At 45.5% G+C, this 16,851-nt stretch overlaps 1 protein-coding gene across 14 annotated transcripts in view; it reads left to right on the top strand.

Annotated features, from left to right (window-relative positions):
* Positions 1-16,353, top strand: part of DNAH14 (dynein axonemal heavy chain 14) — a 475,011-nt gene extending 458,658 nt beyond the window's left edge. For 13 of the 14 annotated variants that reach the window (XM_049112476.1, XM_049112477.1, XM_049112474.1 and 10 more), the window contains 5 exons: positions 8,313-8,425; positions 9,264-9,403; positions 11,689-11,852; positions 15,604-15,750; positions 16,119-16,353. In XM_049112476.1, coding sequence (XP_048968433.1) covers positions 8,313-8,425; positions 9,264-9,403; positions 11,689-11,852; positions 15,604-15,750; positions 16,119-16,331 — 777 coding nt within the window. In that variant the 3' untranslated portion in view covers positions 16,332-16,353. Of the gene's footprint in view, positions 1-8,312; positions 8,426-9,263; positions 9,404-11,688; positions 11,853-15,603; positions 15,751-16,118 lie in introns of those variants that run through there. The other variant, XR_007411998.1, reaches the window with a different exon arrangement.
* Positions 16,354-16,851: the final 498 nt, after the last annotated feature.

The raw sequence follows: 16,851 nt of genomic DNA, 5'->3' as shown, positions 1-16,851 counted from the left end.
TTAACCGACTGAACCACCCATGTGCCCCTCTGTTAGCAGTTTTTGATTTGTGGTTGCCATTCACTTTGTATATAACATCTTATGTGTATGGCAATCTATATTAAGTCTATATTAAGTTGATGGTGTCTTAATTTTGAGCCTGTTCCAAAATCACTAAATTTTTACTTCTCTTCATGACTTTATGTATATGGCAACATATAAGAGGATCTTATTTTGTAAATCCCTTGACAGATTTTTACATGTATACCTATTTTTACTTCTTTTGTGTTTCCTGCTTTTCTTGCTCCTGCTTATGGTCTTTCCTTTACACTCAGAGTCCCTTTGTCACTTCTTGTAGGGCTGGTTTAGCAGTCATGAATTCGTTTCATTTTTGTTTGGAGAATGTTTTTCTTTGTCCTATCCTGAATGATAGCCTTTCTGGAAAGAGTATTCTTGGCTACAGATTTTTGCTTTTAGCACTTCTCAGGCCAGAAGGGAGCAAAAGGAGGTAATCAAAGTTTCTGCTGAAAAATCCACTGATAGCTTAATGGGGTTTCCCTTGTATGTAACTGCTTACTTCTCTCTTTAGCACTACTTTTGGCCATCTTATTCACTCTGTGTCTTGGTGCAGACCTCTTTGGGTTGGTTTTGCTGGGGGCTCTCTGTGTCTCTAGGATCTGGATTTCTCTTTTCTTCCCCAGATTCAGGAAGTTTTCAATTATTATTTCTTCAAATATATTTTCTGCCCCCCTTTTCTCTCTCTTCTCCTTCTGGGATTCCTATAATGCAACTGTTGTGCTTGACAGCGTCTCTGAGTTCCCTGAATCTATTCTTTTTCTTTTTCTCTCTTTCTCTCTCCCTTACTCAGCTTGATTGCTTTCCATTACTCTATCCTCCAAGTTGCTGATCCATTCTTCTGCTTCCCCTAGTCTATTCATTCCATCTAGTGTATTTTTTATTTCATTTATTGAGTTCTTCATCTCTGGTTGGTTCTTTTTTTTTAAGTTTTATTTATTCATTTATGATAGACATAGAGAGAGAAAGAGAGGCAGAGACACAGGAGGAGGGAGAAGCAGGCTCCATGCTAGGAGCCTGATGTGGGACTCGATCCCGGGTCTCCAGGATCACGCCCTGGGCCAAAGGCAGGCGCTAAACTGCTGAGCCACCCAGGGATCCCCTGATTGGTTCTTCTTATGTTTTCCATCTTTGTGGAGGGTCTCACTGAGTTCTCCACCCTTTTCTCATGTCTAGTATCTGTGTGACCGTTTCTTTATATTCTCTATCAGGCATGCTACTTCTCTCCATTTCCCTTAGATCTCTTACTATGACTTTGTCTTATTCTTTCATTTGGGATATATTCCTTTCTCCTCATTTTGTCTACTCTCTGTGTCTGTTTCTATGTGTTAGAAAAGCCAGCTATGTCTCCTGCTCTTGAAAGTAGTGGCCTGATAAAGAAGAGGTCTTGTCATGCCCTGCACTGCAATGTTGCCTGTTCACCAGAATCTAGCACTCCTGAGGTGTCTCCTGTGTGTGATGCATGCACCTTGTTGTGGTTGTGCCATGTTTGCCTTCAGTCAGCTCTCTGCCTGTTGTGGGAAGGGTCTGGTCCCTGTGGTGTTAGTGGGCCAGTCTGGGGCCACCTTGGGTTTGAGCTGAGTCAGACCAGGTATTTACCAGAGATGAAGTAGCACCAAACTGCAGGGTACTCTCCCAGTGTTGTCCCCTGGAAGCTTTTGTTGGTGGGTGGAGTGGGGACCTACACTCCCATGTTCATTGCAGCCCAGATATGGAAACAGCTTAATGTCTTTTGATGAATGACTGGAAAAAGGAAAAAAATGATATATACACATAATCATATTTATTCAGCCATAAAAAGGGAAGGAAATCCTGCCATTTGCAACACCATAGGTGAAACTGCAGGGTCTATGCCAAGTGAAATAAGCCAGACAGAGGAAGGCAAATGATGGATCACTTCTGTGTGGAATCTAAAATAAGAAAGCCAGTTTTGTGAAGACAGAGAACAGGATGGGGTGGGCTAGGGGTGGGTGAGGGGAGGCAGAGGTGGTGGTGGTCAGGGCACATATTTTTAGAAGCATCAGTTGAAAGGAGCAGGGGGACAGCATGATGACCACATATGATAATGCAATGCCATGCACTTGGACGCTGCTGCAAATAGATGAGCATCCTCACCATCACACAAACAAGAGTAACCATGTTAACTGTGGTATATGATGACCATGTTCGTTATCTTCACCTTGGTAATCACTCTACAGTGTTTATCAATCATCACATAGTATACTTTCAACATATACAATTATATTTGCCAATTATTCGTTAATTTTAAAACACTCTGTTGTGGGGGAGGAGAGAGGCCCTCAGCCCTCACTCTGTGACCTCCTTTTATCGTCCAGTTTCCTGACAACTTTACCAGCAACTGCCCTCTCTTCCCACTGACTCTGAACTTATCACCTTTGGCACTGTCTACTTTTCCTGTTCATGATTCCACACCCCTCCCCACCCCCACCCCCTGCCCCTGTCCTGCTTTGCACCTGTTCTCTGCAGGTCACCTCTGCCCTCTCTCACCCTGGCTTCCATGACCACTTTCTATCCTAATCTCTGGTTCTCCTCATTGGCTCCTCTGCTCTTTCCTCCCCTTTGGGTTGGTGTTGTCTAGACCAGCCATCGTCTCTTCCTACTTTTCCTAGATCTAATCCAGGGCTGTTCTTTCCACTTCGTCTAGACAATCCTTAATCTGCTTTCTGCCTCTATGGATTTGCCTGCTCTGGACATTTCCCATGAATGTAATCCTATAATGTGTGGTCTCCTGTGGCTGCCGCCACTGACTCAGCATCCTGTTATCCAGGCTAATCCATGCTGTAGCATGTGCCAGTACTTTGGTCCTTTTGACGGCTGAATAACATTCCGCTGTATTCATGTGTTTGTGTATATCCATCTCTGTGTACCTACCATATTCTGTTTGTCCATTCATCGGGAATGTTGGCATTGTCTCTATCTTCTGGCTATTAGGAGTAATGCTGCTATGAACATTCATAGAAAGTTTTTATGTGGCAATGCTGTCATTTCTCTTGGGTATATACCTAGGAGTGGAATTGTGAGGTTCAATGGTAGTGCTGTGTAACTTTTTGAGGAACTTACAGACTATTCTCCAAAGTGGCCACACCATTTTACATTCCCAGGAGCAGTATACAGGGATTCCAATTTCTCCATATCCTTGCAATGTTTGTTATTATCTGCCTTTTTGATTCTACTCATCCTGGTAGATGTGAAGTTGTATCTCATTGTGGTTTTGATATGTATTTTCCTGATGACAAATGATGTTATGCATCCTTTAATGTGTCTATATAGGTTTTTAATCTGGTGTGGGCTTCAGGGTTTGAGGGAGGGCTAATATAAAAGGAGAATTTAACTTCTGGAGCAATAGTTTTGTTTTCAACATTGTATTACCTTTTCAACAATCCTTGTTCATTTCCTACTCCATGCTGCAAGAACTTCATGGCTGATTTTATTCTTGTGTTTCTAAAATTTGGTTTTCTGCTTAAGACAAAGGCCCAGGAATCATTTCATCTTTTATTTTTAATTTTTAGTTTATGAGTGTCATTCAATTTTTTTCTGTCTACAAAGAGCAATATATTCTCATTGTAGAAGTATGAAAATATAGAAAGGATAAGGCAGAAATAGAAATCACTTAAGGTGTTTGGGTGGCTCAGTCAGTCAGGTCATAATCCCAGGGTCTTGAGATTGATCCCTGTGTCAGGATCCCTGCTCAGGGGGAAGTCTGCTTCTCCCTCTCCCTCTGCAGTTCCCCCTGTTTGTGCTGTCAAATAAATAAATAAAACTTTTTAAAAAAACACTCATAATTCTATCACCCAGGGAAAATTTGTTATTTTTCTATGTTTTCTTCCAATTCTCTCTCTCCACATATATACGCATATATAGTTGATTTTCCTTATTTGCAGTAGTTAAGTGGCCATGAACACTGCACTAGTGAACACTGAACTATTGCTTCTGATCACATTTTTGTCACCCAATCAATAAATAATCTTGTTTTATGTATGTTTGCATAAAGACATCTATGTAGTATTGAATCATTAATATCTCATGGCCAACAGCAGTATAATTCATGAGTGAGCAAAGCTTACCTAACATGTGTATTTTCTGCGTGAAGTACATCACAGCCTTCTTCTGTGCAGGAACACCAGGTAGAATTTTAGCACTATGCTTGGAGCCATTTTAAGCAGTAAAATCACCAACAAAAAGCAAAAAAATATGAAAACTGTAGCACTAAATAGATCATGGAAAGAAAAAACAAGCAGAATATCACCTTTTTGGTCTCAGTTGGGAATGTGCTGGTAGGGGACTGAAATTTTTTTGCCACTCTAAATATGTGTGTAAATGACTACCAAAGCACCAGTGGTACAATTTTGGAGTTAGAAATATTTTTAGGGGCACCTGAGTGGCTCAGTCAGTTGAGCATCAGACTCATGATTTCAGCTCAGGTCATGATCTCATTGGTTGTGAGATCGAGTCCCATGACAGGCATTGTGCTCAGTAAAGAATCAGCCTGAGGTTCTCTCTCTCTGTCCCTCCCCACAGTGGTGCTCTCTCCCTGTAAAATAAATAAAATCTTTAAAAAAATATTTTTTACGAAGCAGTCAAGTTTGCAAAGATGTAATTCATGAATAACGAGGACTGACTTGGCAAGGGTTTCTGAGGATGTGCAGACAGTCCATGGGAGGGAGGAGTGCAGCCGGGCAGAGAAGGAAGAGGAGTGGACCCCCAGGTATGGGGGACCCATAGAGCAAAGACAAATCCCCAGAACATTTAGCTTTGAAAATCAGAGGGGCCTAACTTTGCCAGGTCTTAAAATCAGTGGGCTTAACACCTGTGACTTTAAAAATCAGTGGGGGAGAGAGGAAATTGAGTCCCTGCCCTTAAAGAAACAGAACAAAAAATAGCCTATGGAGATAATTGCACAGAAGTGGTTTGAAGAACAGTTGAAGCATATGGGAGAGAGATTTGTTTACTAATCACAGAGCCTCTCCTGGAGGTCCTGGGAGACCCCTCCAGGAAAAAAGGAGCTGGCACCATCTCCCTCCATGAGTCTGCAGACAACCATGGGAACCAGCACGGCTCCATCACTCACCACCCTGCTCCTCGTCTTCACATACATCCCCTCCAGCCAGTCCTCCACTGCAGCCCCCACCTGCCCCCGACAGCAGACATTGCTAACACTGCGTACCCCACACCCTGGCTCTTCTGCAAATCTGCCAGCTCCAACATGCCCTTGGCAAGGGTCCATCCAAAGCTGTGCCACCACCCTGGCAGTGTGAGAATAGCTGGGATAGGGGCCAGCCCCACTCCAAAGTGAGTCCTGCCCCAGCGAGAGGGAAGATGACCACACGCCAGTCTGACTGTGGCCCTAGCAATGGGCTGGGGACAGGCAGCTTCAAAACACTGATTCTAGTTCCTTTGTGTGTGTGTGTGTGTGTGTGTGTATATATACACACACATATATGTGTGTGTATATATGTATACATATATGTGTATATGTGTACATACATACATACATGTGTATATATACATGCATATACACACACATATATCAGAGTGGGACTGCTGAGTCATGTGGTAGTTCAATTTTTTTTTTTTTGGTAGTTCAATTTTTAATTTCTGAGAAATTCCATACAGTTTTCCATAATGATTGAATCATTTTAGGGGCACCTGGGTGCCTCAGTTACTTAAGCATCTGACTCTCGGTTTCAGCTCAGGTCGTGATCTCAACGTCAGGAGATGAAGCCCCATGTCAGGCTCCACACTCAACATGAACTTTGCTTGAGATTCTTTCCCTCTCCCTCTCCACCCCTCTCCCCACTCATGCAGGCGTGCTTGCTCTCTCTCTAAAATAAAATAAATGACTGATCCATTTTAAATTCCCACCAACAATGTATAAGGGTTTCCCTTTTCCACATTCTCATCAATATTTGTCATCACCTATCTTTTTGATGATGACCATCCTAACATATATGGTGCTATCTCCTTGTGGTTTGGTTTGCATTTCCCTGGTAACTAGTGATGTGGAGCACCTTTTCATGTACCTGTTGGCAATTTGTATATCTTCCTTAGGAAAATGGCTCTTCAGGCCCTTTTGGCCATTTTTTTAAATTGGATTGTTTTTTTGTTTGTTTGTTTGTTTGTTTTTTTGCTATTGAGTTTGGATGAGTGCTTTGTATATTTTGGATTTAACCCCTTGTCAAATATATGGCTTGTGAATATTTTCTCTGATTCTGTAAGTTGCTTTTCCAATTTATTGATTGTTTCCTTTGCTGTGCAGAAGGAGTATAGTCCCCCTTGCTTATTTTAGCTTTTGTTGCCTGTGCTCTGGTGTCTTATCCAATAAATCATTGACAAGACCAATGTCAAGGATCTTTTTCCATATATTTTCTTCTATAAGTTTTACGGTTTCAGATTTCATATTTAAGTGTTTGATCCATTTCTACTTTTTGAATGGTGTAAGATAGGGATCTTATGTCCTTGTTTTGCATGTGGATAACCAGTTTTCTCAGCTTCATTTGTTGAAGAGACTGTTCTTACCCCAGTTTGTGTTCTTTGCACCCTTGTCAAAAATTAGTTGACCATACATCACTGAATTTGTCTGGGCTCTCTATTCTGTTCTAATCTATGTGCCTATTTTTATGCCAGTGCCATGCTGTTTTTAGCATTACATGTAATTAGCATTACAAATTATTACAAATTTGTAATAGAACTCAAAATCAAGAAGTGTGATGCCTGCAGCTTGGGTCTTCTTTTTTAGAAGTGCTTTGAATATGTAGTGTGTTTTGTAGTTCCATACAAATTTTAGGAAACTTTGTTTTTGAGAAAAATGCCATGGGAATTTTGATCAGGATTGTATTGAATCTGTTGACACTTGGGATAGTATAGACATGTTCACAATATTCTTCCAATCCTAGAAGACAAGAAATATTTCCATTTGTGACTTTCTCAACGTCTTTCATCAATTTTGTACAGTTTTTTAATATATAGATCTTTTACCTCCTTGTTTAAATTTAGCCCTAAGTATTTTGTTATTTTTGATGCTATTATAGATAGGATTGCTTTCTTAATTTCTCTTTCGGATGGTTTGTTGTTAATATGTGGAAATGTAATTAATTTCTCTATGTTGATTTTATGTCCTGCAACTTTACTGATTTCGTTTATTCTACAGTTTTGGGGGGGTCTTTAGGGTTTTCTATATATAAGATGATATCATCTGCAGAGACCATTTTACTTCTTCCTTCCGAATTTGTATGCTTTTTGTTTCTTTTTCTTGCCCAATTGCTATGGCTAGGACTTTCTATACTATGTTGAATAGAAATGGTGAGAGTGGGCTTCTTGTCTTGTTCTTGATCCTAGAGGAAAGGCTTTTAACCTTTGACCATTCAGTATGATGCTAGCTATGGGCTTGTCATCTGTAGCCTTTATTATGCTGAGGAACATTCCTTCTATGCCTAATTTGAGGAGCCGATGCTCCACCACTGAGCAGATGCTCAACCACTGAGCCACCCAGATGCCCCTCCTTCATTCTGTTTATGTGGTGTGTCACATTTATTGATTCCCATATGTCGAGCCATCCTTGCATCCTGGGGTGAATCCCAGTTGATTAGGGTTTATGATCCTTCTAATGTGTTCCTGAATTCAATTTGCTAGTATTTTGTTCAGAATAAAACAAGTAGGATTGAGTGTTGGATGGTTGTGTATTTAGGATAGAAGGGCATGTTAATAAACAGGGTGAAGAAAAAATTTTAAAAAATAAAAATAAACAGGGTGAAGAATGGAAAGCTGAAGCTACTGAAGAGAGGCAAACTCCAGAAAGGCTTTGCAGAGCATGGCAGGTCTGCTTGACTCAGAACTAGAAGGACAGGTGATTCAACAGTAGGCAGTAGATGGGTTTGTCGGATTTGGTATAGGGGAAGGCTGGGGAGTTGAAATTGCTCACATTTAACTGCTTGTGAAGTTAAGCTGCCCAGAGAAGGGGAAAGGAGCAGACCAAAGGACTTGAGGAGAGTGATAAAAAGCCTTCAGCCAGGTTGGAAATGTCAGGTGTTTTGTCCAAAACACAGTTAAGATAATGCTTCTTTTCCTGGGTATTAGTTTTCATATTTCTCATGTGCTCTCAGCTAGAAAATGGCATCCTTCTGCCAAGTTATTTTTCCTTGGAAATTGAGTACAAGTTCACAGATATGCTCCCAATGACCCCCAAAATAAATTCTAATGACAACAAAAAATATGATGTACCTATCTCTAAATCCCAACAGAAACATGCCTACAAGTCCTGTAAGCCCCTGAGTTCCTGGGTTAATGATCTCATCCAACGACTGAATTTCTTCAATACTTGGGCCAAAATGGCTTATACTGCAATACATCATCGGTATGGATGAAAGCCGCCTTATATCTCTTACTTACTGTGGCTTAGAGCTTGGCCTTTGGGGTTCTCAGAGCAACATGTGAATTAAGCAAGGGGGAAGAAGTGTTATTTTTAGTTTAGGATGAAGACCTGGAGACATGGGATGCTGAGAGTCCTGTCCGTGGTCCGTCCACTTGAAGGACTCTGTGGCCTGCACCTCGTGCATGTGTACTTCTGTGATTCTGCACTGTGTCCCAGGAAACCAGCAGGGAGAAATGTGAAAGGAAATGAGAATTAGTTATGTGTAATTTTTAAATGTGTTTAACACACAAATTGAAATAATCTGAACAGCATGAGAGCAGCCAACACTCAAGGAGTCATGTCATTGTCACAGTAGCCCTGTGACACACAGGGGGTACCATCCTTCATCATCACCCTCATTGTAGAGATGAGCACACAGAGCCACAAAGACTTGAAGTAGCTTGCCAAGTGCTTTGCAACCAGAGAGTGAAAGTATTAAGATTTGAACCCAGAAAATCCAGTTCCAAAGTTTGTACCAAACTGTGTTTTGTGCCATTTAACTCCAAGTGAGTGCTGGGGCATCTCCTCTTATAGAAACCAGCAACTCTGGAATAGATGCCTTAGGGCACAGCCAGGACCTCCAGCATGGAGCAGCACCCCTTGTCACCTAAATCCATGGCCTTCCCGCATGTGTGAACCATAGTTGGTCTCCACTAAAGTATGAGATTGGGTCCTGAGTGGGAGAGCTTGAGATGGAAAGGAAGGACCTCAGAGGGATGGTGGTGGGAAAGCGTGCATTGGTGGTGCCCTGACCTCTCTGCCCATGGTCTGCCTCCAACAGGTATATGAGATTTGTCACAGTCTCGAATCTTTCTATTCCATCACCTGCCCAAAGCCCCAAATATCCCTATGATAAGAACAGTGATTTCTTTGAAGGATTTCCTGCAAGATACTGGCTCCCAGCTTTCTTCTTTCCACAAGGTGAGTGCACCCTGCAGGTACCCGCACCTGGGCGGTCTCTTCTCCCTCCCACTCTCTTCCTTTCCTCACTCCTACCTCCCTCCATGCTAAACTAGACCATCCTCCTCAGAGCACACCTACACCTGGCCGGCCGTGTCACGTCATCTATAGGAGGCTGATTCTGGATGTCAGAGGCTGACCCCACACCCCTCTCAGGGGCCACTGCACTTCACTGGGACTGCTGCAGATGGGTACTCCCCAAGGGAGTGCATCTGTGCTTTGGCCATTTTCACTCCTTTATGAATGAATGGCGCTGGGTCTGGGCACCATGCTCAGCATAGACATCCAGCAGGAAGGAAAGGCGTCCCAGCAGAACATGTCACCACAGCATGTGGTTGGGGGTTATGGGAGTGGTAGAGGGGCATGGCTAGGTCCTAAGCACCATGAGGGCAGACCCAGGTGTGTCCTAATGCCCTGCCATACCCCTCACATCTACTAGCCCCCAGCACCTAAAAAAATCTCTTGGGAAATATTTGAAGAATGATTAAGTGACTTTCTGAGCAGATACATATGCATAAATAAAGGAACGGCTTTGGAACAGAGCACAGGGCCCCGAGCTGAAGTCAGAGAGGCTCCTCAGGAAAGACCTGGCTGCCTGTAAGGTAGTGTGCAGTGCAACAGGCAGGAGGATGGAGATTCCACCCTGATACGCCCTGATGGGGAGCCACGGGCTGCTCTGAGGACTTGGTAGACACTTGCTCATTCAGCGCTCCGGACCATCTTACAGGGTCCTGAATATTGTCACTCCTGTTCTCAGAGAGGAGAACCATGGCAGAGAAGTTACGGAGTTTCCCCATACTCCCAGGACCAGACACACCTGAGCCAAGATAAGACCTTGGCTTGTGTGACTTGGAAATCTCTGTGTGTGACCGTGGCACAAACTGGGAGTCCCCCAGTGTGGAAAGGGTGACTGGGCAGGGTGCAGTGGGGACGCTGGGCAGGCTGGGGACACACCAGGGAGTCTGCCCCCTGCAGCCAAGGGGCCACGGCCATGGTCAGGCCAGGGAGGAGCCAGGGTGGGTCTGCTTGGTCTCCAGGCAGGAGCTGGGGGTGGCCCCGGGGGGGGGGGGGGACCCTGAGGAACAGAGTGTGTGCGCTGGCCCTGGCTCTCTGGCTCCCACAGCTGGTGGAGGCTGACACCCTTTACTGACATAGAGACCCAGGGTGGAGCCACGTGATGGGCAGCAAGGGGATAGCCACTAGCCACCTGTCATGTCTAAGACAATCGGGGAAGACAATGCAGTGGCCGGTGCGCAGTTGTGCAGGGCTGGCTTGCAGGAGAGATGGAGGCTCCACACACCACGGGGCAGCACTGCCCAGCACTGCAGGCCCCGTGTGGCACCTGCCACCAGAGGCCTAACGGCATCCACAGCACAGTCTGGTCTCCTGCAGCCTGCAGAGCCCTGAGGTGCATGGAGGAGGGCGAGGGCCCCTCTGACCTGCCGGCACTGACGGCTTCTGGGGTCTCAGACAGTTATAGGCAAAGGATGAGAATGGCCATCCAGGCAGGAGGCAGGCTCAAGGACACATAGGAGGTGCCCTGTCTCAGCGGGTCATTCCCGCAGCCACGAGCAGAGGACATGGACCAGCGTGACAGGGGCTCGGTGGCCCAGTGAAGGCCCTAGAATTCACTCTGTGAGGACTGCCAGGGCAGGTTCTGGGCAGGGCTGTGACAGGATTCAGAAGTAGGATGAGGGTCCGGGCAAAATGCAGGGTGGATTAGACAAGAACAGTACCTGCAAGAACTGTTAGGATCCACGTTAAGAGTGTTGGTAATCAGACACACAGCGTGATCCAGACTTGCTTGAGCAAAACAGAGTAAATATAGGCTCATATGAGTAAAGAGGAAGCCAAGGCTGTTGGCTTCAGGAATGGATGGTTCCAGGTGACTGTCCTCTATGCTACTCTCAGCCTCCTCCTCATCTCTTAGCTCTGTTTGCACTGCCTTGGTCTCCTTTTCCTCAGCTGCACACAGCACTTTTCATGCAACCAAAGGTAGAAACAGCCCCCCCCACCGCTTAGCAACTCCAGGGGAGATGTGCTTCCCTCTCCCGATGTCTGAACACCACTTCCTGAGAAAGACTCTGACACGCTCCGGTCTTCTACTGTCTCTGGCACCCAGCTCTGTTGCCAGGAGGATGGAGTCCATCAACACTGCTCTCTCAGACCCCAGGGAACCCCTAGGGCATACTCAGCCCCTGACTCCCCTGACTCACTGGGAACTGCTTGGGTGTTTTTCTCCAAAGCCTTTCTTACTGCTGTGCTTCAAGACTATGGAAAGTCCCAGGGAATCTCTATAGACGCCCTCACTTTTACCCACCATGTGACCTCGGACACCACTGACATCAAAGATGAGGAGTTCTCCATAATCATCCAGAAGAAACTCAACATCGTCAGGAGAGCCTTTAAGGTACTACCCCAGGCAGCCCAGGTGGCTCAGCGGTTTAGCGCCGCCTTCAGCCCAGGGCGTGTTCCTGGAGTCCCGGGATCGAGTCCCACGTCGGGCTCCCTGCATGGGGCCTGCTTCTCCCTCTGCCTGTGTCTCTGCCTCTCTCCCTCTCTGTGTTTCTCATGAATGAATAAATAACATATTTAAAAAAAAAAAAACATTGGAGTACATGTCCCTATGTCCAGTCACTTCCTCACCAGCCTCACTCCTGCCTTCCTCTGAGCCGGGTGCTGCATGAGCAGAGTTTGTGCAGATCCTTCTTTGTACTTTTTTTTCTTTAAGAGAATTATTACTTTTTCCCACTTCTTATTGTGGCAAAATATACATAATGTAAAACCGTCATTTTAACTATGTCTAAGTGTACAGTTCTGTAACATTGTGCACATTCACTGTCTGTCTCCAGAACTTTCCTCAGTGTAGATCAGTGGAGAAAGTGAGTGAGCTCTCTAGTCTCTTCTCAAGGAGGACGCTAATCCTGGTGGATCAGGCCCCCACCCATGTGACTTCACTTGACCTTAATTACTGCCCAAGAGGCCTCATCTCTTAAGTACAGCCACATTGGGTGACGGGCTTTGCACAGGGGTTTGAGGGCATTGCACCACGCTGCCACCAGCCAGTGTCACCAGGATTGCTCCCTCCTTCTGTCTACCATAAACACTGCTTCCTTGAATGTGGGTGCACAAGGATTTGAGCTTTTGATTAATTTGGGTATATGTCTAGGATTGGGATTGTTGGATTATTTGGCAATTCTGTTCAACTTTCTGGGGAGCCTCCATACTGTTCCCAAGTGGTGGCACCAGTCTGCATTCCCACCAACAGGGCACTAGGGGTTCCCTTCCCTACATCCTTGCCAATACCTGTCATTTTCTAGGTTTTGATAGTAGCCATCCCAGTGGCTGTGAGGTGGTGGTATCTCACTGAGGTTTGCATCTGCATTTCCCTAGTGATTCAGGATGCTGAGCATCTTGAGGTGTGCTCATTGGCCCTCTGTCCTCTTTGGCGAAAGTCTGTTCAAGCTCTTTGCCCATTTTTTTTTCACCAGGATTTTTTGTTGTTAAGTTGTAGGAGTTCCTTAGGTATGCTGGATATTAATCTCTTACAGTATGTATGACTTGTATTTTTCTTTGTCCTGTGGGTTACCTCTCCATTCTGGGACAGCATCCTTTGATGCACAAAAATTGTTAATTGTGTTGTAGCACAGTGTATGTACTATTTCTTCTGTTGTGCTTCTGCTGTCACAACCAAGAAACTACCAACAAGCCCCATATCATGAAGCTTTTCTGCTCTGTTTTCCTCTGAGAGTTTCATAGTGTTAGCTCTTAAGTTTCAGTCTTTGATCCATTTTGAATTAATGTTTAGACATAAGGTCATGCTCTATGTGGTGGGTGATGTCTAATTTTCCCAGTACCACTTATTGAAGAGACTTGTTCTTTCCACATTGAATATCATAGCACCTTTGTTGCAGATCATTTGAACACATATGTCAATGTTTATTTATGTTTTTTTTTTTTTACGATAGCACACTGTTTTGATTACCATCACTATCATAAGCTTTGAAATCAAGAAGTGTAAGAACTCCAGCATTTTTCTTCAGGATTATCTTGTTTACTTGGTTGTCCTTGAAATTCCTTATGAATTTTAGAATAGATTTTGTTATTGGGATTTTGGGATTTTGATGGGGATAGATAGCACTGACTCTGTAATTGCTTTGGGCAGTATTGACATAAGCATGTCTTCAAATCCATGAATTCATGGTTTCTTTTGAAAATGATTTGTGCATGCTTTCTCTTCTAGATGAATTTGACAGTAGGCCTTTTATATTTCATTTTTTAACTTGGGATTTTGATCAGCTTGCTGGACATTTATGTATAAATTTGGGAGAGAATGGTTATCTCTTTAGTATTGAATCTCTCCATATAGAAACATGGTTTATCTTTCCATTTATTTAGGTTTTTCTTCACATTGATCTTAGAAATTTATGTTTACACTGTTTTCCTAAGTGTTTTGTAATCGTGCTATTGTGAATAGGGTTTGTAATGCCCTACATCTTCCTCTCTATGTTAGCTCTCTACCTGGGCTTAGCCATGCTGGAGATTAAGGACACAGTCCTCCGAGGCTGTTACATCCAAGACTTCTGACACCAGCTGCAAGTTTGGGGTTTCCTAAAACCACCCTCAGGTTTAATAATTTGCTAGGAAGATCATAGAACTCCAGGAAAACACTATACTTACAGTTTTATTATAGCAAAAGGATACAAATCAGAACTAGCCAAAGGAAGAGACCCATAGGGCAGAATCTAGGCCTGGGAGGGTCCCAAACATCAGTCTTCCATGTCCTCAGGCCCTGTTCCTCCTGGTGTTGACATGTAACAACAGGAGAGTGCTGCCCACCCAGGAAGCTCACCCAAGCTTCAGTCTTGAGAATTTCCACTGGGGTTTCCTAATGTAACCCTATTGGCTGAATCACTGCCCTCATGGCTTCCCCTAGTCCCAGAGGCTGGTTGATGTCACTGGCTCCATGTCCCCCCCCCCCCCAAATCTCCTGTTGGCTCCTTCTGTGCCCGCCAGCCCCCATCCTGAGCCATCTCATTAGCACAAGCCCTCTGGGGACCGGCTGGGGAGGCAAGTCCTTACCCTGAGCCTGCAAGGTGGTCCCTCCCGGGAACCAAATCCTTTATTTTTTTTTTAAGATTTTATTTGACAGAGAGAGAGAGAAAGAGAGCAAGGGGAGGGACAGAGGGAGAAGCAGATGCCCTGCTGAGCAGGGAGCCTGACTCCGTGGGGCTCCATCCCAGGACCCCAAGATCGCAACCGGAGCCGAAAGCAGACACTTGACCACCTGAGCCCCGGGGCACCCCCTACATTCTTTATGACACATTCTTCTGCTCATTTCTAATTTTTTTCTAATTTAAACTGGCCAAGTTTGTCTACTTCATTTACTTTCTTCAAATATACCAAATTTGCCTTTATTAACTGTAATGGTGTTTTGTTGGCCTTCAATTTCTGTTTCCCATTTATTTGCTCTTCACAGGTTTGTGTTTACTCCCCGAGGCACAGTATGAGGAGCGCAGGCATCCTGCTCGCTGCCTGGCTCGCACCCCGGCCAGGGCACGTCCCTGGGCCACCCCACCCGCGGCCCCGCCTCCGCCCCCACCCCCCACCCCCCACCCCGACTCCCGGGGCGGCGGGACCTCGCAGTGGGCCCCCTCCTCAGGTCTGGCTGCTCTTGCTCCCAGTCAGAGTGAGACTCGTCCCTGCAGCGTGCATAGGAACGGGTGCTTCTGTTTGGTGGCTCGGGAGTGTGCTGTCGTGCTAATCGCGTACCACAGGTTCTCCCCGGTGATGGGCTGAGGGTCGATGTCTGTGGAGGACTGTTGCGATCTGCTGACTCTGTCTTTGGATGGACACGGATACTCATTTTCCTTGGATGCATACCTGGGAATTAAACCGAGGGCCATTGGTGGCCGTGCACTTGGCCTGATGTAGATGCTTCTGGTGTTGGGTGGTTGTGCTGACATGCAGAAGCCCTGGGACCATGTCAGAGTCACCAGAGTCACGGCCCCCGGAGACCAGGAAGGACGACCGTACCCCTGGGAGGACGGGAACCTGGGAGGACCAGCAGGGCCGGGCTGGGAGGGACCCCCACCCGACAGAGCTTCTGTTCAAGGAAGCATCGCGCCGGGAAGCCACTGACACCACTTCTCCTACGGCAGGGCACGGACCGCACACACGTGGGAGTTCACATTTTTGGCTTATTCATCGAGGGAGCCAGGTGGAATCATGAACAAAATGCACTAGAAGACTCGCTGCCTCGTGAGCTATGCTGCGATTTTCCTGAAATCTATTTCTTGCCAACAAAGGTAACTGCCTACCTTTTGGTCAGGAGTCAGCCCTCCTGGCTTTCCCTCAGGGCTGCCAGGCATGTCCAACCCCACTCCTGTGGCCTCACTAGGACGTGTGATAAATACTTCAGACAGCAAACGACACTTAAAATAGCCCAGAATACTGATTGCTAACATCTGAAGTAGATGCTATACCAACATCCAATGCTGCTTCTCCAGACTATGTACCGTGATGTCATGACGATCACTCGGCAAGTTCGAGTCTCTGGCGTATCCCGAATATGCAGCCACAGAACCACTGACCAAAAATGCATGCATTTTACAACTGTCCCCCAGATCTAGCACATGGTTTGCTTGTGACTATTGTTTTTTTTTTTTTTTTTAAGATTTCTACTGAAACAACAAATACTTCTGAGCAGAGAGATTCAGAACTCTACACATTTGAATGTCCAGTTTATCAGACACCTGAGCGGTCAAGAATTTTGACAACTGGCTTACCCTCGAACTTTCTAACATCAGTGTATTTATCCACAAGGAGACCTCCTAGTCACTGGATCACAATGCAGGTTGCACTGCTCTGTGAGAAGAATGAGAAATAAACACATGTACCAAACCATTGAATTTTTGACTCTTAACCAGTTTTATGTGTCTCAAGACCCTTGCATATAGCCAACACCTTCCACAGAAACATCCATGCTCAGCGGGGGGGCCCCACCATATACTGTCCCCGGTGAGCACATACCGTCCCCAGTGAGCCTGCACCATCTCAGTGAGCGTGCACTGACCCTGGTGAACATGCATCATACTCGGTGAGCATGCACCTCCCAGAGCGCAGGTCCCCCTTCAGTAAGAGTGGAAACCCCCACACCCAGCAAGCACTTGGGGCATGTTCGAATAACTTCCTGATTCCCAACAGTGATTCCCTCAGTTCCAAACAGTAAAATACACACGAGGGGGGAGTTCCTGGGAGTTCCTGGCTTGTTGGAGCCCAGAACAGGACCCTGCTGGGCAGCCTGCAGACTTCTGAGACACAGGCGATCTTCTTCCCTTCTGCAGGAAGTCCTGTGACCTCACCAAACCCCCTCCCTCTGAAAGCCAATCCCGAGAGGGCAGCATGCT

This window comes from Canis lupus, chromosome 7 (genome assembly GCF_003254725.2).
Source record: "Canis lupus dingo isolate Sandy chromosome 7, ASM325472v2, whole genome shotgun sequence".
Lineage (NCBI taxonomy): Eukaryota > Metazoa > Chordata > Mammalia > Carnivora > Canidae > Canis > Canis lupus.
This window is presented reverse-complemented; position numbering and strand designations above follow the sequence as displayed.